At 53.6% G+C, this 20,090-nt stretch overlaps 6 protein-coding genes across 6 annotated transcripts; 4 read left to right on the top strand and 2 right to left on the bottom strand.

The window, feature by feature from the left end:
- Positions 1 to 1,579: 1,579 nt before the first annotated feature.
- CPAR01_07575 (metallopeptidase) lies at positions 1,580 to 4,180 on the top strand (the record flags this gene model as incomplete). Its single annotated transcript, XM_060491844.1, has 4 exons — positions 1,580 to 1,942; positions 2,111 to 3,842; positions 3,899 to 4,025; positions 4,084 to 4,180. 4 exons carry the CDS (start codon positions 1,580 to 1,582, stop codon positions 4,178 to 4,180), a joined length of 2,319 nt encoding a protein of 772 aa, XP_060350718.1.
- A 1,159-nt stretch (positions 4,181 to 5,339) lies between these two features.
- Positions 5,340 to 6,389, top strand: CPAR01_07574 (CDP-diacylglycerol-serine O-phosphatidyltransferase; the record flags this gene model as incomplete). The annotated part of the gene is made up of 4 exons (XM_060491843.1): positions 5,340 to 5,415; positions 5,478 to 5,573; positions 5,699 to 5,892; positions 6,021 to 6,389. 4 exons carry the CDS (start codon positions 5,340 to 5,342, stop codon positions 6,387 to 6,389), a joined length of 735 nt encoding a protein of 244 aa, XP_060350717.1.
- A 539-nt stretch (positions 6,390 to 6,928) lies between these two features.
- Positions 6,929 to 9,591, bottom strand: CPAR01_07573 (threonyl-tRNA synthetase; the record flags this gene model as incomplete). The annotated part of the gene is made up of 4 exons (XM_060491842.1): positions 6,929 to 7,136; positions 7,193 to 7,249; positions 7,311 to 7,449; positions 7,503 to 9,591. Coding segments are annotated over 4 exons (2,493 nt in total), but the record flags the coding sequence as incomplete, so codon positions are not given.
- Positions 9,592 to 9,928: 337 nt separating this feature from the next.
- CPAR01_07572 (H/ACA ribonucleoprotein complex subunit 1) lies at positions 9,929 to 10,823 on the top strand (the record flags this gene model as incomplete). Its single annotated transcript, XM_060491841.1, has 3 exons — positions 9,929 to 10,007; positions 10,105 to 10,322; positions 10,410 to 10,823. The coding sequence occupies 3 exons, from the start codon at positions 9,929 to 9,931 to the stop codon at positions 10,821 to 10,823; spliced, it is 711 nt and encodes a 236-aa protein (XP_060350715.1).
- A 2,363-nt stretch (positions 10,824 to 13,186) lies between these two features.
- Positions 13,187 to 15,388, top strand: CPAR01_07571 (aminotriazole resistance protein; the record flags this gene model as incomplete). Its single annotated transcript, XM_060491840.1, has 1 exon — positions 13,187 to 15,388. One exon carries the CDS (start codon positions 13,187 to 13,189, stop codon positions 15,386 to 15,388), a length of 2,202 nt encoding a protein of 733 aa, XP_060350714.1.
- Positions 15,389 to 15,715: 327 nt separating this feature from the next.
- CPAR01_07570 (PH domain-containing protein) lies at positions 15,716 to 18,695 on the bottom strand (the record flags this gene model as incomplete). The annotated part of the gene is made up of 3 exons (XM_060491839.1): positions 15,716 to 16,982; positions 17,047 to 17,872; positions 17,933 to 18,695. 3 exons carry the CDS (start codon positions 18,693 to 18,695, stop codon positions 15,716 to 15,718), a joined length of 2,856 nt encoding a protein of 951 aa, XP_060350713.1.
- Positions 18,696 to 20,090: the final 1,395 nt, after the last annotated feature.

Genomic DNA, 20,090 nt, shown 5'->3' with positions numbered 1-20,090 from the left:
TGGGTACTTCAAGCTGTAGGCTGTATGTACTCCGTAGGTACTATTGGTTTCTTGCTAGCCGCACTTGTTTGCGTGGTGTTGACGAAGACCATGACGCTAGCCTCCATATACAAATCTCATTGGAAGTCGCCCCCACTTCCGCTGGCTGGGCCTTTATCAATGTGGATGCGAGAAACTTGAATGCGATGCGACAGCTGTACGCATACTTTGTACGGACACCGAGAACGACATGATGGAAGACGCATGGAATTGAGCGGGATCAGCAAGGAGAAATAGCATGGCCATCTACTGCGTAGGCATCCACATCCCCTCGAGTACCTAGGTAGCTACGAGTTGGACATCAGGCGCGTACGCGGTAGGCACAGAGTACGCTGATCTGTCAATCAGAGTTTCAACGTTCGTTATCTCGCAGTTTCGAGGCCAGGACGCTGAAGCCCATCTCCTTGGCCAGTCTTGTTTTTTCTTACTCCATTTTCCTGGTCAACCAAACCCCCGGTCGCAATCTCAATCCGCCGCACTCATGTTTCCCACTCTCGAAACACGGCAACGTCATCGACGAACTCGCTGCCGGTTATCTGCCGACCAGCATGTCTGCCTGGCTTGTTAGCAGGCCTCTTATGCAAATGTACGAATCCACACGCAAATCTCGACATGGGTCCTGCCGTTATGCTGCACCTCAATTTGCGCACCCGTCCGTACGATGCTAGTGTACCTACCTGTCCATTATCCATTTGCTGTCCCTCTTTGGACGCGCAAATCTGGATTTCGCTCCATGTCTAGCTGCATCTGTCGGCTCTCAAATGGAGACGGCATCAAGACTACGGGTACGCTTGTCAAACCGGGCCGTGAGACGTGAAGTGTGGACGTAGACGTGGACACCAACTGGACCACACCTCACTCCTTCTGGAGCAAGCGTCCGGACCTTGGACATTGCATAGGGACGCAGTACGGATACCGGTATTGCACACTTGCACACTTGTAATTATTGGACAACTTTTTTTTGGTCACTCTGGAGTTCCTTCCCAAGCTTCCCCCCCATCATCCATCCCATCTCTCATCTGGTCCTCTCTCTCATCCCATCCTGGGTCTGTTCCCATCCTTTCCCTGCAGACCACTTGCGCCCTTTTTTCTTCTTCCTTTCTTGCTTGCTCTCCTATTGCGCTGCCAAATCTACCTTCTCGAATTTGCTGCTGCTTGCCAATTGTCCTTCATCACAGCCGCACTCCTGCGGATCCGTCCACGTCGCCTACTTTCAAACGTCGACCATCCCGCACCAAGCGCACACTCGTTGCAGATACCGCTCGCTGATCAGTGACCCGATTCGAGGAACCCTTCCCCCCGTCCGGTTCTACCGTCGTTGGGTTTCTACCTGTCCTCAATAACCTACCTACTTACCTACCTATCTACTTCTGCTCGTAAAGACAAACCCAATCCAGCTCTCTGCTCCTCCCTCCGTTGGACCCGAGCCCGACTCTTCTATTTTGCATCATCTGCTCCAGAACGCTGCACATGCCAAAATATCTACTGCTGAAGCTGTCACTCGTTTGCGGTTGAGCTATCGCATGCTCTATGAGGCACAATGGCTCCGTCCATTCTCAACTTCAGAGGACTTCGGCGTCGTTCGAAAGCCAGCTTCAAGACCGACCGCTCAAACACCGACGTTTCCAGCGATGCCAGTAACATTACCACTCCCACTGCCACAAGCGGTGCCTCGACCCCACCATCCATGGCTCAAGCCTCCGATTCTGCTCTCGACCTCCAAGTAAAGGACTCCAATGGGGGCAATCCTCAAGCTCGTCCGCCGCTGCAACCGGTGCCCAATTCCCACCGACACAGCGTTTCTGGTATGGCAGGCCTCGGTTCTCCTGTTGTGGGCGGGAAGTCGGCGTTGCCAGTCTCTCAATATGCGCCCAGAGTTGCAAATATCACCGACAATGCCTGGGTAGGTCATCTCAATCATACGCATGGGTCGTGGCCCCGTGCGGTGTCACCTTTGCTTCTCCAATCATGCTCGCGGCGGCTTCGCTCAGACGGCCAGCCATAGACATCCGCAACCGCGGCCACCAGCTTCTAGCTGCAGCTTCCGAGCGCTCTGCTAATACTTGAGAAGGTATACCAAAAGGTTCTCCTCGTACATGGGACTATTGGCGACTCCTCGCAGCACTCTCTCGACGGCACTGTTTCGGTAACCCGACTCGACGACAACTTTCCACCAACATGTTGGCCCGCATGCAACTACAATTTCAAGGCCCTCGTCTACCTACAGCCAGGCCCAAACAAGATCCGCTTCGACTTCTCAAGTCCAAAGTTGCCCAACAGTTCGTCATCCAATCCGATTCACGCATCTTACTTGACGATACACATGTTGCCGGCGAACAATGCACCTCCGCTGCAGCTCGCTATCATGGTTGCCAAGGATTCTCCTGAGACCTTCGATGCGGTACCTACAAGGATTGAGCGAGAGGGCAATGATTTGGAGACGGCAGTTCGCAAATTCCGAATGGCCGCTTACCTCTGGCAAGCCTTTACAGCTGAGCAAATGTGGCGAAACAAACTTGGACGTCGCGTCTTCAGGTTTGAGGAGGAATGGACCGCCGGCACATCGAACCAGCGGGATCGAGAAAACGGAAATCTACGCTCTGAGGCCAGGATCCATATCATCAGATCAGACAAGACAGTCGCCGAAATTCGAGATCTCGAGCTAGCGCAACAGAATGAGAAGGCGAGCAAGAAGGGGGACCTATACGAAATAGCTGCCGATGCGGTGAAACAATACTTCAGGCCACTAGGTGGCCAGAAGCAATACGTTTCCGTGTTGATGCTCGATACGCAATGGGATAAGGAGGCCAATGTCGTAAGGGGCCACGCAGCGTTGGGCGGTAATGCAGGTGATCTGCACTTGGCCATTTTCGGATCCCATTGCCTGCAAAGCTATCCCACGAGTTTCGAAGAAGTCGTCCCTGCATTTACGGATTGCACTCCGACTGACCTTGCCTACGTCGCCAACGATTGCAACCAGGCTGGCAGCTCCTGGGAGGCAGCGAACATCGGAATTGGTGCCCATCTGCACGAGACAGGCCACCTTTTTGGATGTCCTCATCAGGAGTCTGGCGTGATGCTCCGCGACTACCTGACACTCAATCGCAGCTTCGTGACCCGTGAGGCATTCTGCACAAGGACCAAGTCCAAGGGGGGCCTGGTTCTTCAAGATGACGAGTGCGGTTGGCACCGCTTGGATTGTTTACGTTTCCGCGCCCATCCCTGCTTCAGGTTGCCAAACGACCCCCCCATGAACGCTGACGACAGCGTCCACGCTTTCCCAATTGAGAGCGGAAACGTGGTTGTCATGGCAGCGACTGGAATCGCATTCATCGAGCTATTCGCAGAGGACGATGATCTCTGCCGAAAATGGATTGAATATCCCCTCGAAAACAATTCGGTACAACGTCAACTAACATTGAACGACCGCGAGCTACGCGAGAAGCTCCCAGAGAACAAGCGGAAGGGGCGGCTTAGGGTGTCGGTCAAATCGCATAGCGGCGGTTCTTTGGAAATCGATGATTTCAAAAAGCTGTGCTCCAAGGAGTCTTCATTCAAATTAACCCCTGGCCCGCTCGGCAAGACAGCCTACAGAGGCAAACCTCTGGGCCACTCAGCCATGGATGGCACTGAGCCACAGGAAATCATCTTTGAGAGCGGCGGAAAACAGAACCGAGTGCTCTCCCGCATCATCTTCTACCATGGATATGCAGTAGACGGCATGGAATTCGTATATGATGACGACACAACGCAATTATTTGGCAAACGGGGAGGCAAAGAGGGTGGCGATGCGTTTGATTTTGGTATGTCCATTCTGCCAGGGTCAAGTTAAGCCCATATACTAACAGATGCCCATTAGATATTCGCCGGGGTGAATACATCTCAGGCTTTTACGTCCGCTCGGGCGCTTGGATTGATGCAATCCAGGTCCTCACGAGCTTGGGCAGACGGTCGCCTATATTTGGCAATGCTCAGGGCGGATCCACGTAAGTCTAGGAAACGCAGTTTCATTTAATCGTCAGTTGTCGCTGATCACCCCGACAGACATACTTTGATACCCCCAAGAGGATACACTATTTGCGGTGTGGCAGGCTCCTGTGGAGCCTGGGTCGACGGATTTTCGATCCTTATTGTTCGATAAAGGAAATCCGTGGCGTTTCTGTCATTCTTACGAGCGGCAGCTGGAGATAAAACTTAATAGTATTTACGAAACGAGAGGAAGAATTGGAGCACCATTGCCATCATCTATATGGCATGGGTTCCTGGCTCGTCCAAAAACAATGATGGAAATTGCACGTCTTTCCTACAACTTCCTGGCGAAGCACGCCTAGACATCCGCCTTATACTGGAGTATCACATTCCAATATATGGCGCGCTATCTCCTGGTTGGCGAGCATCAAATTAGGGGGTTACCCGCCTCGAAATACCTAGCAGACGAGACGCCTTGGACATGGATAAGACCACGTACGAGACGCTGTGACTTAGGTTGGGTGGCCACTGCGACGCAACAAGCCAAGGTGGTTTTTACAGCAGAAGAACAAGTGATCTGCCTCGTCGTTGTAAATAATACACGAAATGAATACACGGCTACACACATGAAGCTTAGACCTCGCAATGGCACGTACGACATGACATTGACAGCAACCTTCTAGAAAGTAGGTAAGGTAAGATAAGAAACTGCTAAAAATGGGTTGGCCAAAAGGTGTTGTCCATTGAGGTAGCCAAATAGCTTAGGTACCCTAAGGAAAGGTGCGTGGGTGCCCCCATGTGGCTGGCATATGCCAATATGGTGCCCGTGCCAAGATTTCCCGGTTGTTGGCGGTGCCTGGACCGTGCGACGTTGGACACCATGGTGGAAATCACGTGCACGGCACCTCGTGAGCTAGACCAGCTCCCCCGCTAGTCGGCTTCAGGTCTAGAACGACAGGGCTATGACGGCATGTGCCTTCCCCAGCTATCCTAGTTGGCTTTGAGGCGGAGGAGTGTGACCGACTTACCTCATGCCGACCTACCTACCTACCTTGCTTGCCCAGCACCTCCATTCACATTTCTTCCTACACCTGCCTCCCACTCCACGAAGCTGCTGCATACAAAAACTAGCTCAATCCTCTCAACCTCTCTTCTCCGCTTCCACAATTTTCGTGCTTCGTCCCTCTTAATGCCCACCGTCGAGATTTCCAAAAGGACAAGGAAAAATTCACGAAATTGAACGGGCATATCAACAAGCATCCACTGTGTCTCTCCTCCGACAACGTCTTCACAGTCCACACAGCTAGCCTCAGGGAAAGCCCCAACCAAACATGTCGAAACGGACAAGCAGCGTAGCCACCAATGGCAAGGCAGCCAAAGATGCTGCTGATAGCTTCGCCGAGCCTGGTATGTTGCACGCACTGCTTTCTCCAGATGCCATCCGAGCTAATACGTCGCCTTCAATGCAGCCCACGACAAGCAGAATCTCCTTCTCGCGGCCGACCCCGGTCACTTTTCTTTGATCCGCGCCCTCCACCTCGCCGACGCAATTACCCTCTGTAATGGTACGGTCTCACATATTCCCAGCTTCTTCCGCACGTTGTCCCAAGCGAGATGCGTCTTCTGAGACCGGATGCACTGCAAAGTCATATTGAGAGGAGAAGAGCACTGCTGACTTGCTGTGGAATAGGAGCTTGTGGTGTCATGTCAATTTTTACCTCTTTGCGCTACTGTCTTGGCGATCCCTCGTCCACTAGCACGCTGTACCTCGCCCTCTCCTTCCTACCATTTGGCCTCTTCTTCGACTTCATGGACGGTAAAGTTGCACGTTGGAGAAAGAAGAGTGGTATGATGGGCCAAGAGCTTGATTCTCTGGCTGACCTGGTACGTTTTCAAGCGACAAATCCGTTTATCCCGGGTCGATGGTCTACACCTATAATCCTTGCCAGGGAATAACAGAGTCTCTCCGAGCGGGATTGAGTTGGAGCAAGCCCGGCTGATATATAACACAGATCTCTTTCGGCGTCGCTCCTGCTTCTGTGGCCTTCGCCCTTGGTTTGCGCACACCCATCGACCACCTCTGCCTGACCTTCTTTGTCCTCTGCGGCCTCACGCGTCTCGCTCGCTTCAACGTAACTGTCGCCGCTCTTCCCAAGGATGCAACTGGAAAAAGCAAATACTTCGAAGGCACTCCCATCCCTACCAGTCTTGGCCTTGACGCTGTGATGGCTTACTTGGTATCTCAGCGTTGGATTCTTCAGGACCTTCCTCTCGGAACGTGGCTGTCGGGAACTGCACTGGAATTCCACCCCATTGCTCTTGTGTTCGTGGTTCACGGATGCCTTATGACCAGCAAGAGCATTCATATTCCCAAGCCTTAGGGCGTGTCTCCTAACTTTTTCGGTCATACCATGAGCTAAGCGGGCGAGAGTCTGTCCTTCCTAGTTCTTGAGACGTGTTTGCGCCTCAACACGAGCACAAGAATAAAGAAACAAGAGAGGTCTCGTAAGATCTCTTTGCGCAGCGAGAACACGAACTGGGGCCACGAGCTAGTCTTTCGCCGCAGAATCATACGAGGCGAAGCCAGAGGTGAACAATACGGAGCGGGAACTATCAGTCAATTGCACTGAGGGAATGGACGTCTGTAGCACAGAGATACACATCTAAGCGTGCACGCGAAAATACAATACGCATGATACCCTACTTACACATTTTCCTCCATTGCCACTTGATCATTGCCACTCGATCGTCGTCCATTGGCATCATTTGAAATTCGATTTTTCGTATTTTGTTCCCGCACATCCATGGATACGATTTGCGCCTCTAGTCTAGGCTACAAATTGCAAAATGTTTCACCACCCTCCCAAACACCATCTTCAAAATTCATTTTGTCATGAAAGCCATGCTCCATCTCTCACGTTCATGCCTTGTCCTCCTTGGGCTTCACCACGGAGGGGAATGGGTTATAGGTGCCGCGCTCTTCGCGCAGCTTCTTGATCTTCTCAACGGCCTCGGCGACGTCAACGGGCTTGCCGCGGTCCTGGCTCGAGGTGTCATCACGGTAGCGGATGTTGACCTGCTTGTTCTTCATCTCCTCGTCACCAACGACGAAAATGAAGTTGTATTGGCTATGCGAGTTAGTCACATTCTCAAACCAAACGGAAGCGCAGTCCATTGTACGTACCCAAGCTGAGCGCTGCGAATCTTCTTGGGCAGCGTGTTGCCGGACAGGTCGACATCACTAGAGAGGTTTAGTTAGCGAATCTCTTCCAGATCCAAACGGGTAGCGGAGAACTACTTACACCCACATGCCCTGCTTCTTGAAGGTGGCTTGGACTTCCTCGGCGTACTCGACGAAGCCCTTACCAACAGGGATGACCATGATTTGCCTAGGGCTGAGCCAGAAGGGCCACTTTCCGGCGAAGTGCTCGATGAGGATACCTTGGGCACGAATGTTAGCGATGCTCAAGCGACATGCCATGCGCAATTCTAACCTGTGAATCTCTCAATGGATCCAGCCATGGCACGGTGAATAATGACAGGGCGCTGGCAGCCGTTCGTCAAAGGCTTGATGACGCGCTTCTTTTCCTTCTCCTCCTCGCCAGTACCGGCAGCTGAGTCGATAACGGCTTGAGGGTCCTTGGCCTTGAACTCGGGGACCTTGGGAGCGGCAGGTGCCTCCTCTTCCTTTGGCTTAGTGTTGACTTCCGCTGAGACGTACTCAAGACCAAAGCTCTGAGGAAGTTGGAAGTCCAGTTGAATAGTGGCGCACTGCCACTCACGGTTCAAGACGTCCAGGATCTTGATGTCAATCTTGGGACCGTAGAAGGCGCCATCACCCTCGTTGATAGTCCATGGCACACCGCCTTCTGTGGCGGCGAACTCGTCGAGTGCCTGCTTCAGCATGCCCTCAGCCCTATTCCATGTCTCAAGCTCTCCCAAGTACTTGTCTGGGCGAGTGGAGAGACGGAGCTTGAAGGTGAAACCCAGCAGGCCGTACATCTCACTGAGGAAGTCAAACAAGTTGCTGATCTCAGACTTGATTTGATCCTCTCTGCAGAAGATGTGAGCGTCGTCCTGCTGGAATCTGCGCACACGGGTGAGACCGGACAAGGCACCGCTGGCCTCGTTGCGGTGAAGGACTCCAAAGTCAGCAACACGCCACGGCAGCTGGTGATACGCCTTGGGGGTGTGAGCAAACATGAGGCAGTGGCCAGGGCAGTTCATGGGCTTCAAGCCGAACTTCTCCTTGTCGACATCAAGGACGAACATGTCATCCTTGTAGTGGTCCCAGTGACCACTGATCTTCCACAGCTCTGCGTTGTACATGTTGGGCGAGATAACCTCGTGGTAGTCGCGCTTGAAGTATTGCTCCTTGATGTAAGCCAGGAGGGTATTGTAGATACGCGCACCGTGGGGCAGCCACATGGCACTGCCGGGGGAGAGCTCGTGGAAGAAGAAGAGCTGCTGGTCTTGGCCCAACTTGCGGTGATCACGGGCAGCTGCCTCCTCAAGCCACTTCTTGTGCGCAGCCAGCTCCTTTTTGCTAGGGAAACTGACACCGTAAACTCGCTGCAGAGAGTCATTCTCCTGGTTGCCGAGGAAGTAGGAGGCACTGTTCTTCATGATGCTGAAAGCCTCGATACGGTCGGTGCTGGGAACGTGAGGTCCACGGCAAAGATCGATCAGAGGACCGTTGCGGTAAACAGTGGTCTTCGTACCATCGGGAATCTTGTCGTTGATAATGTGCTGCTTGTACTTGTTGTAGCTGAACATCTCCAGAAGCTGCTCCTTGGTAAGCTCGAGGCGCTCAAACTTCTGTTTCTCCTTCACAATCGATCCGACAATAGACTCGAGGGGCTTCCAGTCGCTAGCCTGGACAGAAGCGCCGCCGGGAAGCGCCATCTCGTAGTAAAAACCATTATCGACCGGAGGACCGATGCACAGAGAGCATCCGAATCTCCTCTCGCAAGCCTCGCCAAGAATATGTGCGGAGCTGTGCCAGAAGACCTGCTTGCCCTGCTCGTCGTCAAAGCTCACCAACTCCAACTTGCAGCTCTTCTCCAAAGGTCTATCCAAGTCCCACAACTGGTTCTGGTCGCCGTCGAGTCTTGCGACAACGGTGCGCTTGTACAGACTGTTGGAGATGCTCTTCGCGATTTCGCCGGGGGTGGTCTCGTAGCTGGTGCCCTGACGAATAGAGCCGTCAGGCATGGTGATGGTGATGGCCTCACGTGGCCTGCTGGCGAGCTCTTCATCGTACTCCTTCTTCAACTTGTCGAAAAGGTCGAGTCTCTTCTGGAGGAAATCGGGCGGAGGGTTGAGCTCGAGGGGTCCGGCCGAGGCATCGCCAGTATCCTTAGCCTTCTTCTCCTTCTTTGGCGCCTTGTCCTTGTTGAGAGCGACCTTCTTGACGCCCTCGGTGACGGCCTCGACGGCCTGCTTCGCGGAATCCATAATGTCGTCCAATTGAGCGGTCGTGGTAGGCGTGAGAAGGGTGAGGGTTGAAAAAGTAAAGGCACACGAAGATCGATTTTCGTGCCAACAAATTTGGGCGAAACACAGCGAAGCAACCCCGCCAAAGCCTACGGTGAGTCAAACAAGGTGTTCGGACGACTTTCTGGTGGTGTCTGGCCCGCACTCCCTGCATTGGAGCCCACCACCCCGCCAATGGCCCTCAAGTCAGGCAGGTGGGCTGGTGGCTGGCCAGGTATTGGAAATTTTGGCGGGGTCACCCGGAAGGGATTGTTCCGACCCGCTAGCCGTGGCCAATGAGGGAGCTCGATTGGCCTGCACCACAATTTGGTCGCTGGGAAATTTTCTGTCGGCTGCCCGTTGGCCTCGTTTTTTTCAATAGCAGCACCAAAGCACTCAGTACAGGAGCAGCTCCGAACGACAACCCGCCAATCCACATATCAACATGTCATTCGGACGAGGAGCTCCGCGCGGTCGCGGTGGTGGTGGTGGTTTCGGTGGTCGCGGCGGCGGCGGTTTTGGAGGTATGAAATTACTCTACATTTCATTATCCCAATGCACTTGCAGATTGGGTCTGCTCGGTGACGGAATTCACAGTTTGATGCTAACATAACCTCAAAGGCCGTGGTGGCTTCCAGAACAGAGATATGGGCCCGCCCGCGACAATTCTTGGTACGTTCTCTCACCTTGTCGCTGTTTTGTCTCACGAGAGTATTCTAATCGGCAATTTTTGTATAGAGATGGGCAAGTTCATGCACGCTTGCGAAGGCGAGATGATCTGCGAGAGCATCAACCCCAAGGTTCCTCATTTCAACGCTCAGATCTTCCTCGAGAACAAGGTGCGACCTACCCCTCGTCGATTTATATCTCGATCGAAATCAGCCAATGGAAATGAGACTCGACTAACTTTGTCCTTTTTCTGACAGACTGCCGTTGGCAAGGTCGACGAAGTCCTCGGACCCATCAACCAGGTTTACTTCACCATCAAGCCCTCCGAGGGTATCCAGGCAACTTCTTTCAAGGAGGGCGATAAGTTCTACATCGGATCCGAGAAGCTTCTGCCATTGGAGAAATTCCTGCCCAAGCCCAAGCCTCCCCCAGGTGCCCCCAAGGTCAAGCGTGCCGGCCGTGGTGGCCCGGCAAGAGGCGGTCGTGGTGGTCCCCGTGGCGGCTTTGGCGGCCGTGGAGGTGCTCCCAGAGGCCGTGGTGGCAGTGGTTTCGGTGGCCGTGGAGGCGGTCGCGGCGGCGGTGGCTTCGGTGGTGGCCGCGGTGCGCCGAGAGGAGGTGGTGGCTTCGGCGGCGGCCGTGGCAGGGGTGGTTTCAGCAGAGGAGGCCGGTAGGCCATGACTGGAGTTTTCAGCTTCAAAGTCTGAGTTGGGGAGGGTTTTATCTGTTGGACTACGACTCTGGCGTTCGGGTTTGCTTTGCTTTCTCATCGGGCCTGGCGATAGGGGTTCGAGGCTACATGTACATCATCCACTGTGGTCAACTAAAAATTAGAGAAAAGTCTTGATTGAAAGTGTTGGACAGTTCAGGTTGATCATGGCCTAATATTCGCCTACGACCATTTGTCGTATCCAGGCCACCGACGTGTTTTCTCTTCAAGGTCTCGGGGGCGAGCCACTTGGTTTTGATCATTATCGTGAGAAACAAAATCAATGAATAATTGAGGCCAGTAACCATCTCTTCAGGTCTCTTTTCTGGCCCTCGCCGGCTGGCGTCAGATACGTATCTCGGCTATTTCCAGTTATCATTGCAATGCGACAACAACAGCAGACCGCGCAAACAGCAAAGACTAAAGATTCAACATGTCAATCAACAGATGAAATGTTCGAAATCTTGAATGGCGGTGTACCGAGATCGCCTTGTATGTTTGTTTTCTTTTCTTTTCTTTTTCTTTTTTATTAGCAGGCGACCAAATCAAGTTTTCTATGGGAAAAAGGATGAGACTACGAAGTTGTAGTGGTGGATACATACGCCTGGCATCCTCCACCTCTGAATGCGTCGTCAGTTCTGATATGCTCGTAGTCTTCGCCGCGCGTTTCACTTGCCAGAGCAAATAAGAACAGTACTTGGTTAATATGAAAGAAAGAGTGGCTTGGCTCCTATCCAGGCACCCGGTTGAGAACGGAGAGTCTAAGCGGCTTCCGCAGTCCCGCCGTTACTTTTCTGCAATGAGGCTGAGTCTGTGACGGAATGTCATTTCCAAAAATATCCCAATGCCTTTCATTCCAGTTATCCCGTATGCAATAGAATAACCCAAGAACCGAGCACACGATTGACGAAGACATTGACCATTTTGGACCATTGCGATTGAGCCCAATGACATGTTCCCTCTAAGGTTCGTGATCATTCTGTCTCCTCTTTCTCACGCTCATCCTCCTACTCATAGTCACTTCGCTTTCTCGGGACTCAGCCACGAACTTCATATCGCATCAGCTCTCTCAGACAACTCTGACCCGAAGTCAGGACAGAGTTCAATCAAGTTAGCTTAGCATAACAATCGTTCGCTCTGATCTGAGACCCGCTATTGCGATGGCACTTATTGTACTGGGCCAAGAGTTTGGTCTCATTCATGTAGCATCACGAAAGTTCCCTTGGACGGTCTGGGGCGTTTGCGAAGGATCTCTGTTGGTGGCGCGGTTCTTTGACAAGTGGGGTCTGGTTTATCGTTGGCGCCAATCCCCCATCCTCCTTCGCATCAGCCTTGCTTGTTTACAGGGATCCCTGTTACAACGTCGTCTATCTACACGCGCCCAAGCAGTCGAAAGATTGCTGGACATCAAAAGTCTATTCGACGGTCTGCATATTGTCTTTCTTCATAACCGGTCTTCTGTAATCGTGAGTTCTGAGCACTAGGCAATAGTCCTGACGAACCGATGGCGATCGTCACATTGTACGACACCGCAGCGCCAGACTTGTTTGTCCGTCGACTGTTGGTGTGATCCAAAACTGAGAGTCGATTTGGCAAACTAGTTCAATGTGACGGCAATGCATAACTTGCGTGTCGCTTACCGAAGGCCATCCCGGAAAAAAGAGAGACATGCATCAAGATCTCCCAAACGTGTCTGCCTCGAGTAGCAAACACGGTAGCTCAGATTAGGAAACGTTGACACCCTTGACACTGTTCTTGGACAAGCTCTAGTAGCTTCGAATCAGCCCTTCGAGACGGGGGGATCATGGAGAGGCAGTGGACTGCTGCGGCGCCCTGATTGAGGCCCATGCCCACGACCATGGCCGAAAGGATAGTAACTGCCTACGCCAGCCCCCTTGCGAGAGCCATCGTCAGCATCCACCGGGGATCAGTAGCTCAGGCCTTGAAGTGGACACCAATTTGTCGAGTCGCTCAAGCTACCAAGGTGACCAAGGTTGGACAACTGTCTCTCGTTCAATACCCGATCCTGTGCAGTCCGTATCTGGTCTGCGTGCCCCTGCAAGCAGGTGTTCATCTATCACGGCACTTCCTGCACCTGATTTGTACTGGTGACCGGCTTCTGTCATTCTCTTTCTCGCCTTCCACTCTATCTAACCGTTTCATTTGTATTGGCGTTGCTTTCTATTCCGTGCCTTCGTCTACCCGTGTGTGACTATCGGCTTTGCGTCGTTGCCCCTGTTGTAGCGTTCAGTCAAAGATTGGACATTGAGTATCGACATTTCACCAAGCCGCGGTCTTCACAGATACATATACCTAATACACACCGACATGAGCAACTCAAGCACCACACATTCACCGTCTACTGCTCGCACACCGACGACAGCATGGGAGACCCGAAACGCGGACGAGGCCATGCAGAGGGTGGCGGATGTCATGATAGCAGTCACAGAGTCGTTCCGACAACAGTTTCGAGAAGAAAATGCGAACGACAGCAGGCCATTCGGGCCCAACGGGCCAGGAAACTTGAGCTGGCGGACTTCGGCTCCGGTTCTTGTCTCTCCTATCCTCGACGACGACGGCGTGAGCCCAACGAACTCTCATTATTCTCGGCCGAGTACCGCTCCTTCGGCCCTCGACGCCTCCAGGCATGATGCTGTGTTGCCTGTATCGCCTACTTCCTCTCGTGATCCGGCGACATCACCTCACTCACGGACCATGATGGTAGGGGCGTTGTCCGTTCCTCGACTTCCGACTGTAGATATCACACACCCACATAACGACACGGAAATACAGGCCCGACAACCATCGACTTCCACGCCGTTGGTAAAACCGACGGCTGCCACCACACTGCCGAGAGGGTCAGGACCCGAGGCACTCGAACATCCTTCAGAGTACCCAGACTTATTCGAGGCCGCCAGGAGGATAGTCTTCACGCAACGGTTCAGGTCCTCAACGGAGGCAACGCCCCTCAACAGACCCGGCGAGAAATCCAGGTACCCCGAAAACGAGGAGCGCATTTCCTGGGCTCTACAAACCGCAGCGTATCCGGAAGATCCCCTCCTCCGAGAGATACCGCCAGAGCCGCTGTCGTCCGCAAAGGAGTCCTTCCTAGTAGCCGTCGTCAGTCTGTACCAATTCCTTATGTTTGCCGGCCTCGTCCAGGCCATAGCACCGGCCCTCGCCATCGCCGAGTCGTTTCCAGATATACCGAGCGGCCAGCACTCGTGGTTCACCGCAGCCTATACACTCATCATCGGAGCCTTTGCCGTCCCCTCGGAACGCCTGGGCGACGTCTTTGGCCGCAAGACCGTCATCATCACCGGCTGCCTCTGGTTCTCGCTCTGGAGCCTCCTCGCCGGCTTCTCCATCAACGTCCAAAACGGCAGGGCAGACGGCACCGCCTACTTCTGCTTCTGTCGTGCCATGCAGGGCCTGGGACCGGCGCTCTGCGTACCCAACGGCTTCTCGGTTCTCGAAAGGACGCTACCGGCGAGCCAGAGGAAAGACATGGCACTGGCCTTTTTCAGCGTCGCCGCACCGTTGGGCTTCGTGGCAGGCGCGGTGATGTCGTCCCTTTTTGCCTACAACGATTCCTGGGAATGGTCCTTTTTCGTACTTGCAGCTGTCAACATTTCCGCTGCGGGTCTCAGCCTTTTGGTCGTCCCACGACAAGCCCCTCGAAAAGGCCCCTATGATCATACTATCTGGGTACAGCTCGACGTATCCGGGACTCTCCTCGGCAGCGGCGGTCTCGTCCTGTTCAGTTTCGCTTGGAACCAGGCACCGGCCGTAGGTTGGCGCACACCGTACAGCTACTTCATCCTCGTCATCGGCGTCATGCTCCTCGCCGCCTTCTTCTACAACGAGTCCACCGCTGTGAACCCCCTCCTCCCGCTGCGCGCCATGACCCCGAAGTCGAATCTAATCCTAGGCTGCACGGCAGCGGCGTGGGCCTGCTTCGTCATCTGGGCATTTTATGGCTTCCAAGCCCTCGAGGTCCTGCGCAGCTGGGATCCGCTCCTTGCCAGTGCGGGCTTCGTACCCGTTGCCGTCGAGGCCGTAGCAGTGGGCCTGCTGCTGGCGTATCTCATGCCCGGAGAAGAGGTATACTGGGCGTTCTTCGCAGCCGTCCTATCCTTCTTGCTGGCATCTATACTCATGGCGACGGCACCATCCGACCAGACGTATTGGGCAAACACGTTCGTCAGCACCTTGTTTGCTCCGCTTGGGATGGTCCTGACCATGCCTCTTGCCACCATCCTGCTCAAACAAAACCTGGCAGAGGGGCACCAAGGGGTCGCAAGTGGTCTTGTTCTAGGCGTTTCGAGCTACGCCATATCGCTGGCTATGGGAATCGCGAGGACCGTAGAAGTCGAAGTTAATCCAAGTGACACGGACAAACTGTCCGGGTTCCATGGGGCACAATACTTTGGGACTGGTTTAGGTGGCCTGGCAGTAATATGTGCAACGATACTCCTAGTGTTAGCAGTAAAGGCCAGAGGTAGATCTTATGAAGAGGGATACGTCTAAGAAAGAATTGGTTGGATATCGTTTGCATTGTGCTGGAAATCGCCGAGGAGATAAGTGAAATACTGTCAAAATGAAAAAAGGGGGGGTCGGCACCCTCGTTGCTCTTTCCGCGCCTTGCTTCCCTGCATGAACATTCTCTTCTCGATCACATTGAAGACAAGAAAGTTCGACACAAGAATCCCATGCCACTATGTTCAATCGTATAGGATAGAGAACGAACAGGCAGACCCCTTCTCTTAAACCAGTGCCACTCCCTCATGTTCGCGTCGTTTTCCCCTCCTAGCCATTCCTTACTCCGGTTTCCTTTCCCGTCCCTTCACATTCTCCTCAACGTCTAGCTTCGACTCCGGGTGTACCCTTGGGGTATTCACCTGGAATATGCAAGTTGGAAATCGTCGGCACGCTGTCGGTTCTGATGGTGTTAGAAGTCGGCCGAATAGCCGACAACTGTTGATGCTGACGAGGAACGTCGTGGCTTGCAGGTGTTGACGATTTGTCGGCGCCAGAGAACCCATTCTGATCAACCTCATTGTGCTGGGCATGGCCGTTGCCCATGCCAACAATAGGAATCACATTGACGTGACCGGCATCTCGTTCGCCTGACGCGTAGTACTCGCTCGTCTCTTGCTGGTCGACGATACCGCTGTTGGAAAGGCCTGACGAGGCCTTCCCATTGCCATTCATCCACTGACCGTATTGGCTATTGCCGCCTGGTGTCTCGAGACCACGATCATATCCGCTGACATTGGAGACAGGCCTAGATTCATCGTCGTAATTGCCAATGGCGCCATGGTGGCTCTGCACTCGCTGTTCCTCGTCTCCAGGTACAAATACTGCCTGGTGTCCACGGCTACCAGATGGAGATCGGCGAATCGCTTCGCTGGTATAAGGGTTGACACCATCTTCTTGAGCCTGCTGGGACAATTCGGCTGCGTGGGAAGGCATTTCTTCCATTGGGGTCCTGTCGGACCCTCCGTAACCTGTAGGATGTTCGGGATGTTCATTCGGCCCGTGATAGACGCCTAGCATGCTTCCCGGCAGAGCGTATGCTTGCGCGGCGGCTTCACGGTCAGAGTTGTCAAATCCGGAGCTTACACTAGATGGCGAAAGAGGTGCCTGTAAGCCTCGCTGTGCGTTGACTTGGATGTCGGATGGGAATCGCCCACCTGCTTCGGGACGGCGGACGTCTTGTCTCGAACTCGTGCTGGCTGCGACCGCCGTGTCGGCCGAAAATGGCTCGTCATCGTCGTCTTCGAGAACACCGTCGCTGCTAGTGGAGCGCTGCGAAGACTGGCTGAGACTTCGAACATGACCGCGAACGAACTCGCTCCTTTCTTGCGGCGACCTCTCGGTGAGAACTTTGATGTCCTCGTACCAAGCCATCATTGTATCATGGCTCTCGGCGCGGAAGACCCATGTGTGACCACGGTGCATTGATCCCGTCTGGCGACCCTTGAGGATGAACTTATTGGATGATCCTCCTTCGCTCGAGTGCGACCCTAGTTTCTGCTCTGGAAGATATAAAGACATGACGGGGGCCTGGCCCTTATCCGCGGACTTGAATTCATGAAGATGAGTCGATGAAAGTACATACCTGGAGTTGAAAGTCAGCGGAACAATTTTGGTGACAGTGTTACCGTAGTTAGGGAATCACTTACCAGCCAGCTGTATAGCTCTTGAGGTACTTGCTTTTGCGCTCGAGAAGTCCGGCGCGAATCTCCTGGCACCCAACGTGCTCCCGACCGGGATAGTGGATGTGTTCGGCAGAACGAATCGGGATGTTGGGGTCAACGAACTGGTCATCTTTTTGAACGAAATGCGACCACTCGAAATCCTTGGGCATAGAGATTGGGCCAACACGGAGCTCTTCAATTGCCCCGTACGCAGCATCAGACTCGCGCTTGAGGATGCCAGCATAGGCGTTGTAAGCCTTCTGGATCTCACCAACCACGATTGCTTCAAGTTCTCGGCCAGAGTTCTCCAAGTTCAGGTAAGCCTGATGCAAGTAGTTCTCCTCGTCAATCTGGCGCTCAACTTGTCTGTCCACCGCCAGTCGCAAGAGGTAAGGATCTTGCTTTCCGGTCGTCAACGATGGGTCGAGGTCGGTCTGGCCCAGGGTGTCTTGCAGGGCCTTGACGGCCCTTCGGGTGCCGTCCATCTCCTTTTCCACGGAATTCTTGAAATCTCCAGACAGGTTCTTGATTTCCTTGATCTTCTGGTGTAGATCATTCCTCAGCCCAGTGAGCGCTAGGATGACATCCTCCTCAATCTCCTTGGCCTTGTTTGATTCTAGAATGGCGCCCTTGTGATAAGCACGCAGTATTTGCAGTGCATCGTCGATACCACCCGAGTTGAGGAAACCAGGAGGGCTGGAGATGTTGTTGGCGACATTGGCCAGCTTCACCAAGGACTTAGACTTGTGCTCGTAGTGCGTCTGGATTTCGCGAAAGTATGCGATAAGATCCTTGAGAATCTTGCGCCAAGCTACAAAATGATGTTAGTCTTTGGCGTACACATAGCTCGTCAGCACCAGAGAAGGCTTACACTGGAATCGGTTGGCTAGGGCCTCGGTTGGGTTCCCAGATGTTGGAACTGGGCAATGGAAAGCGCTGTGCACCTCGTCTGCGTCGTTGGAAGACTGCAGAGCCAGGCTCCGAACGCTACCAGCCTTCATGCTCCGACGACTACCGCTGCGCTTCAGACTGCCATTTCTGCGCAGCGAGCTCTTCTTCTTGAGGGTATTGTGGCGTGAGGGGAGGCTCAGGTGGTCGTCCCCATTGTTGGAGACGAACGAGTTGGACCGCGGCATGTTGGAACCGTCAATGATACTGCTTCCTCTTTGACTTGCATCCCATTCCTCTGTAAACTTGCCCTGAGTGGTGGCGGAGGGCACGGCTAGCTTGTTGTCGTAGTTTGAAGCAGCAGTCGGGGGACCGTAGTATGCACCGTCACTTCCTTGTGAGAGGTGTGGTGTTTGATGGCTAACGGATTGCGCGTTGGCAAGAGTATTGTAATGGGTTTCTTGGTCCCCGTCGTATGGCAGAGGAGCAGTGTTCTGAGGAGTAGGATATGTAGATGGGTCGGAAGCGGGAGAGTTGTAGGACGTGGAGGAGGAGAGCTGAGGTGGTTGTTGAGGGAAATAGGACGAGGTGCGATTTGAGTTCCTGTCGGCCGCAATGCCGTAGGCAGCTCTGTCCATATCTTGTGTAGCTGGTTCCCTGTAGGAATCGGGATCAGCGATGTGCGGCGCGTGGTTGGAGTATGCCTTTGGCGTGGGTGTAGATGGAGGCGGGGATCTGGCTGCCATTGTTGGCATTCTTAGGACGAATACACGGTCGGATTTCTGTCACTCTGTGTGGTAAGGTAAGGTAGGGAGACTGAGACAGGCCGGGAAGCCGGTGTTAATCTGAACGACAACTACGACTCAGACTAGCGCAAGGTATCAGCAGTGATGCCGGCGTCGGAAGGTGTCGCTGGTGAGCTTTTAGACGGGTTTAGACAGCCTTAGCGCGACGAAGGAGGGGGAACGGACGGGTCGATAATGGGAAAGGTGGTTAGTGTATCCAGTTGCGGTGTGCTTGACGCAATAGCAGTAGGAGAGGGTAGTCTTGGGCTCAGACCAATGTCGTCATCAAGTGCGTTCGAGTCGTGGTGGCGGCTGCCGATTTGGGTCGGTGGAATGCTGATGTGTCTCGGAGGTTGTTGGTTGCGCACCTTGGTGATTTGCGCGACTGCTAGTTGCTTCAAGGTGGTGATGACGGGAGCGTGCCGGACGTTGCAGGCTTGAGATTGGCACGTAGGTGAAGAATAGAGGGGGGAAAGAAGGGGGAAAAGGAGAGGAAGAGGGAGAGAAATGGAGAGAGAGAGAGACAGGTGCTACGATAGGTGTTTGTGAGAACAAGATGGGGTTGTTGGTGTTGCGCAGGATTGCTATCAATACCAATAAGTCGTAAGCAAGGTTGAGGTAAGCACAAGTACCTATACGGTGAGGTACCTAGGAATGGTAAGGTAGGCAAGGTAAGGAAGGAACCTTTTGACAGGACGGGAACGAGGATCGAGGGTGAAGCGTCACGCGTGATTGTAAAGGAGTGGCAGACAGCCCGAAAGTCAGGTAATTAGGTTCCCTGAGCCGGGGATGTTTGCACGCCAGCTTCCCACTTTGACCCGGGGTATCGCAGTCTCTGGGCACCGCGTCGACGGATACAGACATTGCAGGACAGGGGGGAGGGCAGACGAACGGGGTGCCCACTGGCCACTGCCATGTGCGTTTCCATTTCCAACTTGTTGCCTTTTCTCTTTCCATCTTTTTTACTCCGTACCTGTCCTAATCGTTATCTAAATGAAATGTCTTACTGGAGTCTGATTGCAATGCAGTAGCATCCCATGTCATGGACAAACGTGCACCGTCGTCCTGTCTCTGGACCGTTGCGCCTTCGACTCCCTCGTACCTCAGCTTAAGGTAGGTTTGCGCTGAATCTGATGTTTCTGACGATCACTGTGCTATGCTGTGCTGTGTAATGTGCGCGCGGGTGCCGCTGCAAGAACGAACCTGGGCAAGCCGCAGCGCAACACGGACTGACGAACAAGGAGCTGCGCCTGCGGTCTGAAGTGAGGTGCAGGGTGCCCTCGTCGACCTAGCGCAGCTGGACCCTGAATTGCGCGTCTACTTTGGGGGATTGGGATCGTCCACCCTAAGGCACCT

The sequence above is a fragment of the Colletotrichum paranaense genome, assembly GCF_030867605.1.
Source record: "Colletotrichum paranaense strain IMI 384185 chromosome Unknown Scaffold_5.1, whole genome shotgun sequence".
Classification (NCBI taxonomy): Eukaryota; Fungi; Ascomycota; class Sordariomycetes; order Glomerellales; family Glomerellaceae; genus Colletotrichum; species Colletotrichum paranaense.
The sequence above is the reverse complement of the archived record's forward strand: the minus strand, read 5'-3'. Positions and strand labels throughout refer to the sequence as shown.